The sequence below is a fragment of the Mastomys coucha genome, unplaced genomic scaffold (assembly GCF_008632895.1).
Source record: "Mastomys coucha isolate ucsf_1 unplaced genomic scaffold, UCSF_Mcou_1 pScaffold4, whole genome shotgun sequence".
Classification (NCBI taxonomy): domain Eukaryota; kingdom Metazoa; phylum Chordata; class Mammalia; order Rodentia; family Muridae; genus Mastomys; species Mastomys coucha.
Genome location: NW_022196910.1, coordinates 43,656,178 through 43,675,749, shown reverse-complemented (window position 1 = coordinate 43,675,749; position 19,572 = coordinate 43,656,178). Strand labels below are relative to the sequence as shown.

The 19,572-nt window shown below is 36.6% G+C and overlaps 1 protein-coding gene across 12 annotated transcripts in view; it reads left to right on the top strand.

Moving 5' to 3' along the window:
* Cnot2 (CCR4-NOT transcription complex subunit 2) overlaps window positions 1-19,572 on the top strand; it is a 91,824-nt gene that overhangs the window by 17,085 nt on the left and 55,167 nt on the right. For 6 of the 12 annotated variants that reach the window (XM_031349834.1, XM_031349844.1, XM_031349836.1 and 3 more), the window contains exon 2: window positions 12,084-12,226. The exons of 1 other annotated variant lie outside the window; for it this stretch is intronic. In XM_031349834.1, coding sequence (XP_031205694.1) covers window positions 12,179-12,226 — 48 coding nt within the window. In that variant the 5' untranslated portion in view covers window positions 12,084-12,178. Of the gene's footprint in view, window positions 1-12,083; window positions 12,227-17,456; window positions 17,463-19,572 lie in introns of those variants that run through there. 5 more of the 12 variants (XM_031349833.1, XM_031349843.1, XM_031349841.1 and 2 more) reach the window with 2 other exon arrangements.

The following is a 19,572-nucleotide window of genomic DNA, read 5'->3' as shown; positions in this document are numbered from 1 at the left end:
ACTCACCAACATGATTGCCTGCACATGAGCTGATAAAGGCAGCAACAATAAACATGCAAAGTGCATGGCAGACACAGAGAACGACAGGTAAGTAAGGAATGCTGAGAGAGCGAGAGAGGAGGGGGGAGAGAGAGAAAGAGAGAGAGACAGACTGACTTCCTTCCTTCCTTCTTCAGGAAGAGCACACTTACTGGCTCCCAATACCAGATGGTCAGCCATGAAAACATACATGTGAGAAGTGTTATATAGACTTGGCAGGTTGTATTTAGGAATATATATGTGTGTATATATATATTCGCACATACGAATTGCACATAGTAGTAGTTAACGAAAGAAGAGGCCATGAATTTGAAAGAGCAAGGAGGGAGTATGTGGGAATGTTGGAGGTATGAAAGGGAAGGGGAAAGTGTTTGTAATTACATTACAGTTTGACAAAATAAGGAATCTTCTATCTAAAAAGCAACCACTAGGCCTGGCTTAAGATCTTTTTGAAAGATAATTATTTGATGGGGTGTTGCCCTCATTCCTAAGTTTTTAATGGGTCCCCTTAATTACTGACCATATTTATGATGGTTACTTGAAAGTCTGTTGAGTGACACTGGGCTGCTTTTTACCTTGTGTATTATTCTCTATGCTTTGTAGTCTGGAGGGCCAGGTATTTAGTATATGGCAGTATCTCTTCACACATTGCTCCTCCCTCTTTCTGGGCTTCTCGCTGGTTTAATGGCTTTGCTGTGCTATTTCAATGAAATTTTATATACTTTGCATTGGATAGAATTTGATGTCATACTCTGGAGGATGAAGTCTTGGAGATATTGGCGTGGTTATTCTAAGATGACAGTGATTTCTTTTAACAGCGTAATCTGTATATCTTTCACTTGTAGGTCTGTTAAATTTCTTTTTACCCCTGCCCAGTCTTTGGTGTTTATTCTGAACTCAGGAAGGCTCTTACTCGCTGTCATTTCCTCTAATTTTCTTTATAGTAAACCAACTGACCTTGAGTTCTCATCCATTTAGTTACCACCGTGCTCTGTGCTTTTGAATGAAACTGTAGGCTTGAACTTCCCCCACACTTCTTTCCAGACTAGTTTATTTACTGTGAGGAGAGTTTCACAGTTCTCTGCTTTTCTAGAATCTGAACCACTATACAAGCTTATGCCCATCTGGCTTATATGGTGTGAGTGGGGTGGCTTGAAGGCAGGTGGTGTGTGTGTAAAGACAAGCCTCTTCATATATGTCAAGGCCATTGAAAGACGGTGGAGAGGCAGGTATAAGAAATTCTGTCCACTTCTTTTTGGGGAAGTGTAAAATAGAATTGCACTTATCTCTGTCTAGCTTCAAATGAATGAGACTCAAACTGTGGTTTATTTATTAAGCTCTGTGAAATTACTGGGGCATTACCCCTAATCTAATTCTCTGTTACTAGTCTGGCTACTTCCCCAACTGTGCTCCCTAAATACTCGCTGTTTGAATCTTTCTAGGTTATTTCTGCTCCAGCAGTCTGGTGTTCTGGGGAGGCGTTTCTCTCTGGCAAGAGATGTTGGGGAACCTCCTGTTCTTTCCTCTCCTCCTCTCACTCTCTCCTTTTTCCTTCTCACCTGTGGTCCCTACCCCAGCCAAGTAACTGAAAACCCACCTACCTCTATTCTCCCTAGTAATCAGCTGTAGCCATTTTTTATTTTTTTTATTTTTTTATTTAACCAATAGTTTTAAATTTGGGAGCAAGGTTTGCACAACAAAAGCTGGTGTTTGCACAACAAAAGCTTGTCTTGCCGCAACCCGAACTTGGGGTACAGATTTAACATATGAATACTTAGCTGCTCAGGACGGAGCTCCTATAGAGAAGTACTTTGTAGACCGGAGAGTGAACTTTGTCTCTTTCTACCCAGAGTAGATAGATAGATCTTGTTCATTTGCAGAGGGAGGAAAGTAGGAGAGTTGTTCAAAACTAAGATTCTTACCATGTTAAAATAGATTTAGTAGATGATCTGCAGTAATTATGTGGCTAGTTTCTTTTGCTGTATTCATTAGAATGATCCTGAGAGAACTAATTTTTTTTAATTTAAGAAATTTTTGAATAATAACTCTTCCATTAATTGTAATTTTCTCTGAAGACCTCCTAGGAATTTTGTTTAATTTTATATGCAGACTTTTTTTGATCTTTTTTGTGTATATGCTCCATAGATGTATTTATTTGTATTTGAATTTTTCATCATCATTTAGTGTCTTTGGTTTGATGTAAGAGTGATAAAAGTGAGGTATTATCTCCTTATTTGTTTTCTGGAATACATTGTATCTTTAAATATATTATACACTGGTGAAACTGCCTGAGCCTAGGATAGTAGTAGTTATTTTCTTAGTCAATTAAATAATACTAGCAGATGTAAGGCTGTTTAGACTCTTACCAGTGAATTTAAAGGACAAAGTTATTTCATTTAAATTGTCTATTTGTAAGACTTCTTGTATTTCTTTTGGTGCCCAGGGACTCAGGAGCCATGCATTTTCTGCATTCCTGATATTGATAATTCTTGTTAGTCTGCCTAAGGTGCATTTATTTTTATCTCTTTAAAGCTAAGCTCTAGATGCTGTTTTCTTCATAGTTTAATTTGTTTTAATTTAGTCTCCCCCCCCCATCTTTATCATTTCTTCTTTACTTGCTTTGGATGCATTTTGCCGTCTTAGTAGTTTTGGGAGGTGTAATCTTTGATGGTTGGCTTGATCTGTCTTTTAAATAAAAGCACTTAAAACTGTACATTTCCACAAAGTACTAATTTACCTGCATTTCACATTTTTTTATGTTTTTAATTATTGATCTGTTTATTCTGTCTTTCATTATGACTTAGCCTCTAAGTACCTAGGTTTATTTCTTTTGTTTGCTCTAGAGTCATATGCAATTCTTTCCACAGTGATTACAATGACTAAGAAGATGGGGGGGCAGAAATTCTGATCACACTAATGTATATTTTTAAAGATAAATTTTAAAGAACTGAATTTGTTCAAAGGATGTCTCCTGATGAATACACAGTTTAGTAAACTAACTTCCAAAAGCAATGTAATTGCTAGAGCAATCTCTAAAAGACAATGCGCTTAACAGAATGAGGTGGATGCTGACCCAAGGGTTCATTGTTGTAGCCCACACACCGATGTACAAACAGCTTTCCCCAGGAGCTTTGTTCAGTCCACGTGGTTGACAGTCTTTTTTTGGATTTGTCTTTTATCAGAAGGCCTCCGGCTGTAATCTTAAGGTTTTGATAGATATCTAGTGACCTTAAGGGCAGAATGTCACTTCTGGGTCAGAGGTATGATTCAGATTTCACTCTTCTGTAGTACTGACAGTCTGCAATTCAGTCCTTGGTTTTACCAGCTGAGGCTTATGAGGCCTATATCCAATAGCCTGCTCCCTTGTCAGTGTCTAATTAGCTACCTGATGGACCGTGGCTGTTAGTTTAGAATGTGGCTGTGAGTGGTAGAACCCTTGCTATGCCCACAGTCTTTGATAAAGTCCTCAGCAAATGTGCATGGATACATACATACATACATACATACACACATACTTTTTTTTTTTGTAATTTATAGTGTTCTTTAAATATTTATCTTGTACATGGTAGTATATGGCTTTTCTCTTTCCTATTTCTGGTTTCTGTTTAACTGAGAGGAGTGTGGGATAGTCAGTTGTAAAGTTGTATGTGTTAGTTTCTACTTTCAGGGTTACTATTTTAGTTAACTTGAAGCTCTCTTGTTACATATAGAAGACTGTATGTCTTGGGCTCAGTTGGTGATGTGCTTAAGGACCTGAATTTGATCCCTAAAACCCACAATGTTTTGTTTTGTTTTGTTTTTTAAAGCCAGGTGTAATGATGTAGGCTTGTAATCTCAGTGCTGGAGACAAGTGCATTTCTGGGGCTGCTAGTTGGTCAGCCAGCCTAGCCTGCCTCAAGAGTTTGAGGCTAGTTAGAGACCTCACTCCTCCTAAACACGGAAGTATTCTCTTTTTTGCTCAAAGATGATATAGTCTGGATTTTGAGCCAGAAATCTTTGATTCTATTTTACCTGTCTGCCACTATATATATATATGTAAATCTTTTTATTTATATGAGTACACTGCAGCTGTCTCCAGACACATCTAGAAGAGAGCATCAGATTCCATCAGATGGTTGTGAGCCACCATGTGGTTGCTGGGAGTTGAACTCAGGATCTCTGGCAGAGCAGTCAGTGCTCTTAACTGCTGAGCCATTAAAACAATACGTTTAATTGTGTTTTGAGTTATCCCCTGAGTTGTCTTAGTGTAAAGATTTTAAACCTTTTGTTTCTTGAATGGATCTTGGGTGAAAATATGCAGGCTCTTTTCATATGTACAAGATAAATATGCTTCTGAAATATCTATTATAGTAGAATATTGTTTTAAAAATAGTGATTGTATATTCAGTGGCGTGCTTATCATCACAGTCTAATGAAACATTGTAATGTTTATACTAATATTGGTGTAAGTGATAGTTTGAGATTTGAAACAACTGAACTGTTCTGAGTTTCAGTGGTGAAAAAAATGACAGCTGAAGACAGCTGTTAGGACTGAGGGCTTGTTACCTGTGTTTCATTCAATTGAGTAAATACCACAGTTCAGTTAGTGCGTTAGGAAAATAAAGGTGTAAGTTCTCCTTTGCCCCTTAGTAAGTCAGTTACTGACAAGGAAAGTAGGATTACTCTTGGACTATATTGGTTATTTATTCTTAAATGATATGGGGAAATAGAAGAAAGGAACCATAGCATTCTTAAGGTCAACAAGATTGAGGAATCAACAGGAAGATCTGTTATGGCCAGGCAGCTGTTAAAATGTAGAGGAAAAAAAAAGTGGAGTCTGTTGTTTAAACCTTTAAGCTATCTTTAAGTGAATTAAAATTGGAAAACTTGAAAGATGTGATTCATAGAAAAATCTGGTCATCTCAGAAAGCCTGGTCCTATGTCATAATATCAATGACTATAAAAACCCTGGTTCTATGTCAGAATATCAAAGGGAATAAGACCTGTTTCTACATCAGAATATCAAGGGCAGTAAAAAAATGTTTAAGATTTTTTTAAAAATGATTTTTATTAACCAATTTTTAAAATTAACTTTCTGATTGCTGTTCTTATTCTTGCCATACAAAATGTTATTATTGCATTCCTTTTAAGGAAAATAGTATTTGATACAGTTGAAGTCAGTAAAGCATTCAGTGTAATTTGTTTATTAATTCTGCATGTAATGTGTGATGTTTTAGGTTCTTGAGATAAGAGTTCTAAGCGCAATAAACAGAGCCTCTGTGAGAGACCTATGGACAAAACTCAGACATTGGATAGTCAGTGAAGGCCTTTGTGAAGACAGACAAGGAGAAATGGCAGTGTTAGGAAGGTGCTTGGCATTGAAAAGCTGAGCTGAGCTCATTGGAACAGCAACAACTGCAGACACCCTGAGTTTAAAACTGCCATGGAGGTGGTTTTGGAAAGGATGACTCTCCTCTTCCTCCCACTTCCCCCTCTCCCCCTCTCCCCCTCTTCCTTTCTTTCCCCCTTTCCGCTTTTCTTCTTCCACATATCATATCTCTGCCTACACTTTTTCCTCTTTCTTCTCTTACTCGTCAGACTTAACGTTTGGTTTAATAGACCTCTATCTACAGTGTTCTTTCATCTCTGGGATATCTGCTGTTGATTGTGGATGTTATGTGACCAGCTCTGTCAAGCCTCAGGTGACTTCCTTGCAAAGATGAACTATAACCTAGAATTGTGAGCCAAATTACCCTTTCTCCTTAATTAATTAATTGCTTAATTAATTAATTAGCTTGTTTTCCAGCCCGCTCTAGTCCCTCTTGCTCCAGCCTGTTTATATACGTACACTGTAGCTATCTTCAGACACCAGAAGAGGGCATCAGATCCCATGTGGTTGCTGGTATTTGAACTTATGACCTCTGAAAGAGCAGACAGTGCTCTTAACCACTGAGCCATCTCTCCAGGCCACCCTTTCTCCTTTAAATTGCTTTTTGTCAGGTTCTTAACGTAGCAACACGGTGATGTCTATTTTTGTTGTGAAGGTGTGTTTCTTGAATGCAGTAGAGAGATGAATCATGTTTTCATATCCATTTTGGTTTGTCTGTGCTGTTTTATTGAAGAGCTGAAAGCATCAGTGCTGAGATATCAGTGAGCAGTGATTTGAGTTTTCCTCTTCTGTTTTGGGTTATTTATTCTGTTTTTTTTCTTGGGTGTGGTTAAGCTCTTTCAGTTGTAAATTTCCTTCTAGCACTTTTTGAAAGGTTAGATATGTAGATATTGCTGAAATTTGGTATCATGGAATGGCTTATTTTCTTCATCTATTGTAGTTAAAAGTTTTGTGGGGTAGAGTATTCTGGGCTGGCATCTGTGGTCTTTTAAAGTCTGTAGACCATCTGTCCAGGCCCTTCTGGATTTTAGAGTCTCCATTGAGATGTCAGGTGTTAATTCTAATAGGCCTGCCTTCTTATATTTTACTTGGTCTTTTTTCTTGCAGCTTTTACTATTTCTTTGTTTAAGTTGCTTTTAATTTTAGGAATTTCTTTTCTGGTCCAGTCTACTTTGTGTTCCATATGCTTCTTATACTTTGATATGCAGTTCCTTGGGTTAGGGGAATTTTTTTCTATGATTTTTCTGAAAATATTTTCTCTGCTTTTGATCTGAGTTTCTTCTTCCTGTATTCCTACTGTTTTTTGATTTGGTCTTTTTGTAGCGTCCCATATATCCTGGACATTTTGTGTCTGGCTTTCTATTTTCAGTTCTTAAACTGATTAGTCATTTCCTTCCACTGTGCTTTCACAGCTTTTTTTTTTTTTTAAGGGATTTATTCTTTTCTTCTGTCAGGACCTCTGTTAAATTGATAAAGGCTCTTTTAGGATATTTGTCTTGTACAGCAGCAGTGTTAGAATACTCAGGACCTGCTGTGCTGGTTGCTGGGCTCTAGTGGAGACCTGCTGTCCTGGCTGTTACTGTGCTTATAGGATGGCGTCTAGGCGTCGGGTGTGGGAGGTTGTAGTTCTAGGTGCTAATATCTGAACTTTGTTAGTTCTGTGCCTTGTTTCTTGCTCTCTGCAGTTCTTAGGAGAATGTGTGGACTGTGTGTTTCCAGATATTTCTATGAGATCCGCTAGGTGTGGCCACTAGGGTGTTCCAGGTAAAATGTGTTTCTGGGTGTAGGGAGCTGATACTTAGGAATGGAAAACAGCCCGGAGATGGAGAGGAAGGTTGAGGGGGGTCACAGGAGGGAGAAAAACAGGGTTTTCCGTCATTATCTGCTTAGTCACCTGGGAATGAGCACAGAGAATGAGGAGAGGCCACAGAAGGTCTGCTACAGAGCTGGGATGAGAGTGGGGATTGGATGTGGAGAATGGAGTGAATGGTGAGGATCTGCAGTTATCCTGTCTGCTTAGAGCCTGCAGGTTCCCAGGAAGTAACTTTTGGAGTTCAGAGCTGGGATACAGCCATGAGTAGGACAAAGTTTGGATCCACTAGAGATGGGCTTGGGATGGGGGTTGGGGGTGTAGGACTGTTAGTAGGGGGTATGTGGAGGCGGTTTTCTGTAGAGCTAGATAGAGATGAGATTGGAGGAAATTCTACCTGTTTTCCTGGTCAATGTGGCCTTGTGGCTTCTCAAGGAGTATCAATCTGAATTCATCCTCATAGACTGATGCATTCAAGCTTTGTCCATGTAGCCTTTATAAAAAGTAGTTCCTTTTTGTTGTTGACCAGCATTTTATCATTGAAATAATCATTTTAGCCATTTACTAAGATAATACCCTTATTAAGATGAGCATTCATGTACTGGTTTTGCTATGAACATAAGTTTCAATCTGATAAATAAGTAGGAGATAAAATTATGTAGTTATATAGTAAGCCAATGTTTTAGTTTTTTATTGCTAAAACTGTCTTCTAAAATGGCTACTTTCGTTTTGAAAAGCTCTCTTAGTTGAATTTTAGAGTTCTTTAATGGTAATTCTTTTCTTTCTGTTCTTAAAATGCTGACAGTAGTCAGTGGGGGCCAGTCTTCAGGTATCTGTCTCACTCTGGCCCTGGGCTTTGCCCTTTAACAGTCCTCACCCGTGCCACCACACTGAAGCCTATGAGACTGTCACTTTCTGTCATAGTACCACACAGACCTTACATTGACATGTTTATTTGAAAATCTAGAATATCTTTAGTGATACCTGTTTTAACATCCTTGTCTAGTAATTCCACCATTTGTCTAAGTGCTATATTTATTTTCACTTGTTATATTTCAACCTATTATGAGATATAGGTCTTGGTAAGTGCTATATACTTGCTGTTGGGTTTTTTTATGCTAGTCTATGGGTTTATTCATGTCCTGTTGGACTGCTTGTGGATGCAGCTATGTTACTTAGGATCAGGCTAATCCTTTCTGAGTTAGGCATCGCCAGAGTAGTTTTCTAAAGCTTACTTGATTTGGTGGTTGAGACGCTCCTTTACGCTCTGAATTTGAAACCTTTCTGAGCTTCGAGAATGGCTCCTTCCCACTGTTAAGTTCTCCAGAAGACCTTTCTCTAGACTGAGGCTTTTTCATATGGAGATACAAATCATCACTCAGCTTAAATTCATTAAATTCCTATTAAAGGAATCCTCTGTTCAGACCTTTGGGTTCTTTATTGCTGAAGCCTTGGTCTATGTTTACCCTGAAGATTCTAGTTGCCTGTTTCCTCTAATGTGGAACTTGTGTAGCCTCTTATAAACCTTGAACTTTGATTGGCATCCACTCTGCCCTTCCTACAATGATCTGGGAGCACTGACAGAGCTCACTTCATTGGTTCTCTTCTCTTCATGTCCTGAAATGATTGGTGCTTACATGTCAAAATGGCTGTTTCATATATTTTGTCTGGTTTAAAGCAGATGAATAGAGCCAGTCTTTTTGGTTTTTCGAGACAGTGTTTCTCTGTGTAGCTCTGGCTGTCCTGGAACTCACTCTGTAGACCAGGCTGGCTCAGAAATCCTTGTGCCTCTGCCTCCCAAGTGCTGAGATTAAAGGCGTACGCCACCACCACCCGGCTTTAGAGCCACTCTTTTTGTTTTCTTTCATGGAAGATATCTCTGCTTAATAGAAAATTTCCCTGTAGTTTGTCAAACACATACTTTTATGACTTTTAACTATTTGTAGGGCTTTGTGGGAAAACAGTATATACACCTACTTTAGGAGCAATGACATTCTTGCTCCTGGTTGTTCCTTTTCACAGTCTTAGGTACATATGTGTAATGTGTATTGTGAATCATTTCATTCCCCAGTTATCACTACAGTGCATTATTCAGTACAACATAGGGTGAAGGTAGTGGTGACAAATGTTCCTTTTTTATACTTGCTAAGAATATTATTAAAGTATTACTTATAAGGCACATACATTTTTATTCCTAATTGTCCTTTTTTTGTATAATTAAAATGTGCTATTAAAGTTGTGTAACACAAAAGTATTAAAAGTTACCTTGCTTAATTGTAGATTTTAAATGTATCTTTTGGTAATATTTGCACAATATGAAAGTGTACTACTATATGGGATTTTACCCAAACAAAACATTTTTAAGGAGAAAAGCATTCTTATTCTGTAACTAGTGACTCAACTTTTAGATTATTGTCCACTGGATTCAGCTAGCATTAAAGTAAAATAGATCCTATCTTAAAAGTTTTTAATACTATTATACACTAACATTGCAAACATGATTACTGGTTAGGAGCTATATAATGAAAAAAAAATTGTGACAGCCAAGCCAAATATGTGTTACACTATTGTTATGGGACATCCAATTCACTTCATAATTTTATCTTTAAAATACCCTAATTCCTGACTCAAGAATATAGGTCTTTGGTAGAGTGGTTGCCCAGCTTTTACAAGGCTGTGTTTACTGTTAAGCAGAGCATAAATTAAATAATAAACACAAACAGTTTAAATGATTACTATATATAGTAGTAAGTATACTAATGGTTAAGTAAATCCTTATTTTTGAGAGACATACTTTATTCCAAGTGCACATAAAAATTTTTAAAGTGCAGTTACAGTTTTGTTCTAGAGTTGGGCATCTTTGAAGTATTTCAGTCCAACATGTACCATGCATGGTAAAACTGAGTGAAATCATTGCTTCAGCGACTTGGTAATTTTATTATATGGATTCTTTGTAAAACTTTGACAATGATGTTAGTGACCAAGCCAGCTCAGTCAGTTAACAGGTTCTCCAGGCCAAGAGCGAGGATTAAAAAAAAAAAAAGACAGATAGACTGCACTGTAGCATGACCCCACTATAGCATGACTCTGAGGCTTGAGGCAGGTTTGTTTTTTCCCAATCTGCCTGAAGCCTACTTCTTTCTTCTAACCCAAAATCAGATTCCTGCCTGAGCTTACTTCCCCGTCCTGGCCCAATGTCAAATTCCTGCCACATGGCCCCAAAAGCTCTCCACATGTTAGTTTTTCATTTAAAAATTATTCTCTTAGTGGATTGTGTCAGTGCATATATATTTGTAAACCTTCCTATTTGTCCTTTTTAGTAACACTAGTTTGAGATTTTTGTTGTTGCTTTTCAATTGCCAGCCTTACTGGTTACTATACTTAACTGCTTTTGCAGAGGATTTGGGTTTGGTTCCTAGCACCCTGTCACATGGCTCACATCACTTGTAACCCCAGCCCTAGGGGACCTGGTATCTGGTTCCCATGATCATAAATGTATTCACATACATACATGCTTATACATAATTTAAAAAATACATAAAAATTTAAAGAGTTTGTGTATGGGGTTAATATATATATGTAATCTATTTAGTGTGTGGGTGTGGAAGGTGTCTTTAGGAGCCACATGAGATTCCTCAATTAGAGTTGCTGTCACTGAACCTGAAGGTCATTGATTGAGCTGTGCTGGTTGGCAGGTCAGTGAGCTTTTCTGGAATCTGCTTGTCTGCTCCTCTTCACCCAAGGCTTGGAATGGGTTGGTTCTAGGGCTAGAAACAGGTCCCGAGGCTTGCGAGGTGGGCTCCTTATTTACTGAGCCATCTCCATAGTCCTTACCTAATGGATTGTAAATGAGATGTTTTTAGTATCTCATCCTAATGTAAATTCCATTATAGTAAATATATATTTTTTATTGAATGCAAAATTATAACATAGCAACATTATTTAGTAGCTCTATATACTACTATTCTAAGTGTAAATGTTTTATACTATTAAGGCTATTTGTACTGAAATGTATCTTATACATTCTTTGTAGAACTACCTTTAAATCTTTGAACTTTTTGAATTTTAATACATAGTTTTGAAACAGCAAGATAATTATTATCTTGGTTTCATTTTTTAGCCTGACATGTACAGTGCATATTTATTTTGTACATACTTACCCAGGTTAAGAAATGAGCATCATTAAGAATCCCCCCTCCCTGTCCCCGCCCCGCCCAGTGCCAACAAGTGAATCCTACTGTAATGTGCATGAATTGGGGTGCTGAGAAGCAAGCACTTGTTCTTTGTTGTAGTTATATCGATAGAACACTGAATTGGGTTTTTAATCTAATAATTGTTTTAAAAATACCATGTATTTCCATCTTACAGTGTGGAAATAAGCTTTGCGAGCGACATGAATCAATACATAAATAACTTCCATTCATAGCATCTGAGTGTAGGCAGTGAGGTGGGGCATCTATTTAAATGACTGGATCTGAAGTAATTGGTCATTTGGGAAATAACCAGAGAATATTTAAGACACACAAAATAGTTTGGGGTAAGGGGAGTGGTTTGTTGTTGTTGTTTTCCTGTTATCTTTGTTTTTGTTAGCCTACGTTTCTTCCTGTTGTGTAATGTCTGGTATTGTGACAGAGTAGTGGAAGCAGGGGCAAACCGACAGTTTTCCTATCAGATAATATTTACCTCAAAGCCTAGTGCTACTTGCTTGCTCTCAATACCTAGTGGGGAGGATGGGACAGAGTCTAAGACAGTTACTTTTTAGGTTTGTTCTCTTTGTATATTGTGTAGTATGTTGAATATTTTTGTTAATGTTATGTATATTTACATGTTAGTAATTTTGATGGCTTTTGGATAATTCCACTCTAGAGGGAGAACTGGTGGGCGGTCCTTCCTGTGACACGACCCTTGAGTGACAGTTCTATTTGATTGCCTCCAGTACTGTGAGGAAAGGACACGACTCTATGGTGAGGACTGATGGACATACATTATCTGAGAAAAGAAACTACCAGGTAAGATTTTTTTTTCCCCTCCCTTTTCTCCATTTGTCATAAGTGCATTGAACTGTTTTAACGTAATATAGAATTGGAACTAACAAATTACAATGAATAGAATCTCCTGAAAATTTGTGGTATAAGTTTAAATATTAAATAATGGAATTGACAGCTTGAAATAATTGTGAAGATTTTACAAAATGACATGTGTTTATAATGTATATTTTCAGCACCAGAAAAATTTTCTGACATATATGCCAAAGTTTCAGATTATCTGATATGTAATATATGTTTTTTGGCTTGATTCAAAGGCAAAAAAAAGTATAAAGTATTAAAAGTATATAAAGTATTTTACACATATTCCTAAAAGAATGAAATGTAAGTTTGGGATTATAGTTTGTATAATAGAGTGTTAGAGAAATGTACATAGCGTTGGATAGGCTATAGAAGAAATATAAATGAAATCTAGGAATATGTGATGACCCAGATCCTGTTTAATTTTGTCACTAATATGCTGTCCTTACAACATCAGATTCCAGTTTTGCTCCTTACTTAACACTGTCCATTCTTAACATAATTATGTAAGGATGCTCAAAAGCTAGTAGAAATGTAACATTCCCATTTCTTCTTGAGCTTTCAAAAGAAGGTGAACTTTAAAGGTGCTGTTATTGAAGTGATTTTTTTAAAAACAGAACAGATAGTGCTTGAGGTTAAGTTCTAAATGGAAACTTACTTCATTTCATTCGATAGTGAATCCAGTATGAGATTGTGAAGTACTATTGAATGCTGAGTAAGTTCATATAGGAATGAGCTGTTAGGCTTCTTGTGCAGACATGGTTCTAGCTCGCTGCTCCCTCTCACCTCAGGTGTTTGTCCTTTGAGACTAAGACAGCTGACGTGACACACCAGCTACTCACACACTCAGTATTTGGTAGAGTGCAATTAATCCTCTCTTTCCATGCACTGAGGCATGAACAGTGGAGAGAACTGAAAGTGAGTTTTATGCTATGTGTCAGCAAAAAGCCTTTGCTTATAAGACTTGAGTTTGGTCTTGGAGCACCATCCCCAATAGAAGATGCTTCTGTATCTAACTTTCCTAGAGCTTTTGCCTAACTTGACTGATGAAGTTACTGGCCAGATCTTTATTATTTTAATAAGCCAGAGTAAGCTATGGTTATGCCGAATCAGTTCTCCCTGTAATTCCTCCCTGATTTGTGTTTATAGACTGAACTAGCCTCTGCTAATTACTATTTGTGCTTGCTATATAGCTCTTCCTACCTCAGAACACTTCCAACAGCTTGTACTTGTAAGACTTTGGTTGCTTATACTCTTTGGACTTTTACATCTTTGTTAGATTTTGCTAAATTACTACAAGAATATTGTGATTATGGGTTGTGTGGCATTTCAGTGCTCACACATATTTGCTACTGTAGCTAATTTGTGTCATGGAACAATATTCATGTGTACTTCTAGAATTTATACTTATGAAAGGAATAAAGAAGTTATATTTTGCTTTATATTTTCCTTATTTCTGCTTATACTGCTGTAAAAATGCTTTATTCTAGTCTCAATATGAAAATAATAAAAGCTTTTGAGCTTGCATGAGATGCTTTCTTGATTAGACTTTTGCTGGCTGAACATATTTTTCCACTTGCCTTTTACTGTTGTACTTTGATGTCTAATGTGTATTGAAACGTCTTTGGAAATAGGTCTGGATTGTAAAATTATTTCATTTTTGAAGCCTCCTCTGAAAAGAACATATGCATAGAAGACTGGTTTCATATCTAGCATTAAGATGAATTTATTGAGAGTGTATGGGATAGTCACATAATGTCGAATCACCAAAGTAAAAAAAATGTACGTTTTAGTAGCTCTTAGGAGCTTGTATATTCTAAGGTGAAACTAATTTGGAGTTTATAAATTTTTACATTATAAGAACTTTGTTCTTTTCATTGTTAAAGTAGACTTTCTTTGTGTCTATATTACTTCATTTATTTAAGAGCTTTTGGTTTTGGAATTTGTTTCTTTAAGCATCCTGTAATTGATTAATAATTGAGATTAACAATAAATATTTCTCCAATTTTCATTTCCATATAGACCTTATAGACTTTCAGTTACACAGGAGTTGAAATACTTATTTTTGTAGTAGTATTAACTTTGTATGTTTTGTTTGCCATAAGCCGAGTTAGGCATTTGAATATAGTAGATGAAGTTTGTTTGCATAAATAAGTTAGCTTAGGAAAGCAGTCCTTTTTGAAAGGATTATCAAGCTTTTTATAAGAAAGTAGACATTATGTCAGTTTTAAATTTTTTTCTATATTCTTCCTATAATTTATACTAATTTTGCATGCACAGCTATGAGCATGCGTAAATTTAAATCATCTTAATTACCACTTTGATTTATCAGTAGCTTTCTCTAATACTTAGGCGCTAAATATGGCACCTACTTGACTTTTCTTGGTTGTGTCCCTTCGTATGATTTTCATGTGTTTTTATGCCCTCAATGCCTCTTCTCTAACTGCCTTTGCTGGGTTTGACTATTTAGTAATTAAAAGCTGCTTTAACGCTCAGTGTGCCTGTATCCCAAGCTTTTAATAAGTTGGATCTCTTAAGAAATGGTATCCTTTCTTCATGACTCAGTAATATGATTTCCACCTTTCCAGAAGCTTCCCTGTAATGAACACAGGGCTTTTTTTGTATTGCTTTCAAGTCCTATATACTTGTAGATTAGTGTTGGCCTTACGTACCTTAGCCATCTATTTTCTTTCTATTTCCTGTATACTTATACTGTTCGTTCCATAGACAGGAGCTACAAATGGCTACTTAAACTCATTTAAGTTAAATAATATTACATTTTAAATGCTTAGTGTATTCTTCTGCTAGTGGTTACTGTACTGGCCAGTGCACATTAGACTGTTTCCATCATTATATAGAACTGCAAGATAGCACTTCTGGGTGGATGTAGTCAGCTTGTTGAAAACTGCAGCCACACTTCCTTATTTTGGCACCACCAGTACCTAATGTGGTACCTATTATATGGGTAGATGTTCAGTGAATATTTTTTGAATAAAATTACAGTGAAAAAGTGAGAGGAAAAAAGAGAGAAATGTGCTGGCTGTCTACTAGTGAGATTTCTAAGATCTTTACACCGAATGCAACCTTCCTTTCATTTAACTCGTAGCTTTTAGCAATAAAAGTTAATTTTTTCCTCATGAAAATGTTGAAGAAAAACTGTAGGTCCAACATGAACGTTCACCATCCTGACTGGATTCTGCAGGGCTTTGCTTTGTAGTCTTTCCTAATGGTGGAAATGCATATGAGGTTAATGGTGGAAATGCATATGAGGTTTGTGGGGTTGTCTTGTTTTTTTCTTAACCAATATATGTTTTCAGCTTGTTATATTGATGGAGATATTGCCATATCTCATTTCTTGTTTTATTTTTCAGAAGAAATCATTAATTAGAGTTTGGCATTTCACTCCTTACATGTATTTTTTACTATATATGTAGGTTTTGATATTTACAGGCACATCCTCCTTTATGGCAGTGTTTTGACAAGTTATCCCTTACATTTCACTGTTTTGAGTAGGAAAAACGAGCTTTTAGCCCACTTAACCTTCAGACACTTTCCCAAGGTAAACCCTTAACACTTGATAGTGTAATATAAAGTACAAATTAATTTAATTAGTAAACAAGTGGTTAGGAAGGAGTGCTTCTACTTGGTAAGTTTTAAGCATTACTATATACAGACTAACATTTTATACTGTAGTGAAATATAAGCCATGGCAGCACCCAGTTTTATTTTTATAAGTCAGTATGAAAAGTCTGTATGTAGCCCACAGCATCTTTAGATAGTTGGTATCTCAGAATCATAGTTATACTAGTTAGCTTGGGACCTCCTTGGGTACTTCTAATGTGTTTAGAAACACAAACATTTGCATCTTTGAATATGTCAAGTATTAATAAACAGTGAATATCAGAGAACGCTTAGTAGAAAACTGTAGGAAATTTTTTTTTTTTTTAATGAGTACTTAACAGTAGATCTGGTGCCTAGAATAATATTAGAAGTAGTAGGCTTTAGTCCTTGTTGCTGTTTGGTGTAGAATGAAGGTAAGTAAGAGTAAGCAGATGAAAAACTGAATCACACACACAAGACTTAATCTCGTGAACTACTTCACAGTATTCTCTTCTTAGCTCTTGACAATCTTGTTAACAACGGGCCCTCAGTATTGTTCCTGGTCAGAGATAACAAAGCAATAGAGTGGGATAAAACTCAAAATGATGGCTGTATGCTTGGTTTCTTTGCATATATTAGAGCTTCTAATTGGTGTGTGTATACAGAATAATAAATAATGCCACTAGTGTAAGGCTGCTTACTGTTCCTGCCACAGTCACTGTTGCAGTATCACAAGTCACTTGGAATTAATAACCTAGATTGTAAAGTAAAGCTTGGTATTTTTTGACCACCTGTCCACCTTTCCCATGTTTCCCCCTCTAACTAGCGACATCAGGTTAAATGAATTCCCAAGTTCCTCAGGGTTGGTTGGCTCACTGCTACATTGTGCCAGCCTTCTTCTGTGTTCCATGCAAACATGTTTTTCCTTCTGAAATCATAAAATGACATCAAGATTGTTTTCTTAAGTTATTTTTATTACATTTGTTTAATCTTGCATGCTTGCTGCATGCGTGCACACACATAACATAATATAATGCATGTGTGGGGAAGGTCAGGGGACAGCTTGCCAGAGTTGATTCTTTCATTTTAACATGCTCCTGGTTATTGAACTCAGGCTCAGCGGCAAATGTCTTTACTCACCAAGCCAACATGTTTACTTGTAATAAAATGCAGGTTATGGCTCACCCATAGTGTCTTGATGTGTGTGTATGGGGGTGTGTGTGTAGGTGTGTGTGTGTTTAATAGTTCCCCAGGACCAAAATATTCTCCTAAGTATGTCTGTTAGGCCAAACATCTGACAGTGGTAGTTTAGATGGTATCAACTACTATTTCGTTTCTTAAGATTAAAAGTATCAGTACCTTGTATTCATTTTGTGACTGTGGCTTACTTTTGGGAATTTAGACCCTAAGCTTTGTAGCCACACCAAATCCCGTTAAAATGTTTATAATAAAATTGGTGTGGCATCTTTGGGAGCCCCAGGATAAAAGTAGATGAAAACATCAAAATCCCCCATTTATCCATTTTTTTTGTGTGTGTGATTTTTGGTAGTTAAAAAAAAGTTGACATAGAAACTACCCGGTGTTGATCAGTTGTAGAGTAGAGGCACACTGTGTTTAGCAGATGTTCACTGCTTAGTGTGAGTAGATAGTTTGACATCAGAATAGATTTTTTTTTTTTTTTTGCCAGATCTGTTACATAACTAACTGTAAGAGATCTAGGGAAGGCTAAAGTAAATGGTGCAGCCTAGCTCTGTTACCTAACATGAGAAGACTCCCTACCTTTAAAGACTGGAATCAAATAGTGCAATGTGTGTACAACAGCTTGGGAAGAGTGAGTCTCAAAAACAGGAGGGAGAACAGAGCCAGCAATATCTCAAGACAAGCTGTGCATCTTTCAAACACTGAATGAAAATAATAAAAGCTTCACTTTATGAAACTAGAGAAGTTAATCTGATAAATCAATACTCCAAATTTCTTAAATAGTCAATTCCTAAGAGGTCTTTTAGGAGTATGTTTGAGAGTATACCAGTTTTGAGTTCATCCACATGATTAGTATTTGTCCAACATTAAATGTCACAATCCATTGAGCTGGTATTTGAGACATGTTTCCCTATATTGAGAATAGACATACTTTCACATAATCTTCTAAAGATTTTAAATTCTCCCTTTCATGATTAACTTTAAATCTGTCTGAAATTGACTGTATGAGTTAGGAATCCAGCATCTTCTCCCCCAGTCAGTTCCCTGTAACTAACCACTAGCTGCTTTCTGTCTGTCACAATTGCTGTTATTTCTGGTTACTCTGATAAGCTTGTGCATGCCTGTAAATGATGTTCTGTTTTCAAATTGTCATGTTTATGTTTGGAATTTATGCCATTAACCTTGGTCTCAGTCTTAACTTTGATAATTTACTCTGTGACACATTTTGAATATTTTTAAAGACTCCTCCAACTAAAAAGAAAAAAAAACCCCAAGTTTACAAGTAGAATTGGTCTGACTCTGGGTTAGAGAGAGTGATCCTTTTACAGTTTTCCTATCTGGGAATTCTGTATTTTTCTCAAATTCTTACTTTATAAACATACCTTTAAATTAACTCATATTTACAGTTAAGTACTTTGATTTATGGTTGTAAATGGTACATCAAAAGAGTCTATTGTATAGATGTTACTGTTAAATCAAAATAGCTAATTTTTTAAAATTAGTTTTTATATCCATCACTGTTGAAAAACTTTTATTCTGCCAGGCGGTGGTGGCACACATCTTTAATCCCAGCATTTGGGAGGCAGAGGCAGGTGGATTTCTGAGTTCAAGGCCAGCCTGGTCTATAGAGTGAGTTCCAGGACAGCCAGGGCTACACAGAGAAACCCTGTCTCGAAAATACCAAAAAAAAAAAAAAAAAAAGAAAAACTTTTATTCTTAAAATTCATCAGTAGTTTTATGTTTTCATAGAAGAGACATTTGGAAATGATAGTTTCATTTTGTGACTAGCATTTCTAAATTGCATAGTACTTCTGATAAATTGTTGGGAAAAAAATGTTGAGAAGTAATCTTTCTCTTGTTTGTTATTTACCTGGGGAAAGCTTTAGGTGGTCACCATTTTTAGGGTGTTGGTGTGGTGTTTTATATAGACATATACTGATGTGGCAAAGAATTGTTGCAAGGATATTTCATTGGTTTCCCCAGCTTCTCACCCACCTGAACAGTTCTTGGTCATAAGTTGTCTTTGTTGTTTGTGAGACAAGTTATCGCTATATAACCCAACTGGCCTCAGACAAGCATCAAGCTTTTCTTGTTACTTTCTGTTGAGTTTTCCTGTAATCTCTTTGTGGCTAGAACGTATAGTTAGTATGATGCCAGTTATTTGTTATAAGTTCAAAATGTTTTGGGGTTCTGTATTTTTCTATTTCCTTTCCATATTCAGCAGTCCATTAATTTTGGAAATGCTGATACTTATTAATTTTTACTGTTTTGCTCATGTTTTCTCATCTGAGAATGCTACTGACATAAGGTTAAAACACTAAGTAAGTAGTGGAGTGTGGTCGGGTAGAGTGTTGCTAGAACTCAGTGTCTGCTGTACTGACATACATACGTTTGTTGTCTGGCTCTGACTAAAAGCTCACTTTTAAGGAATCACCTTGTCCTTGTATCTCTCTTGCATACTTTCATTATTTATTGCTTGAGGGGGAGTA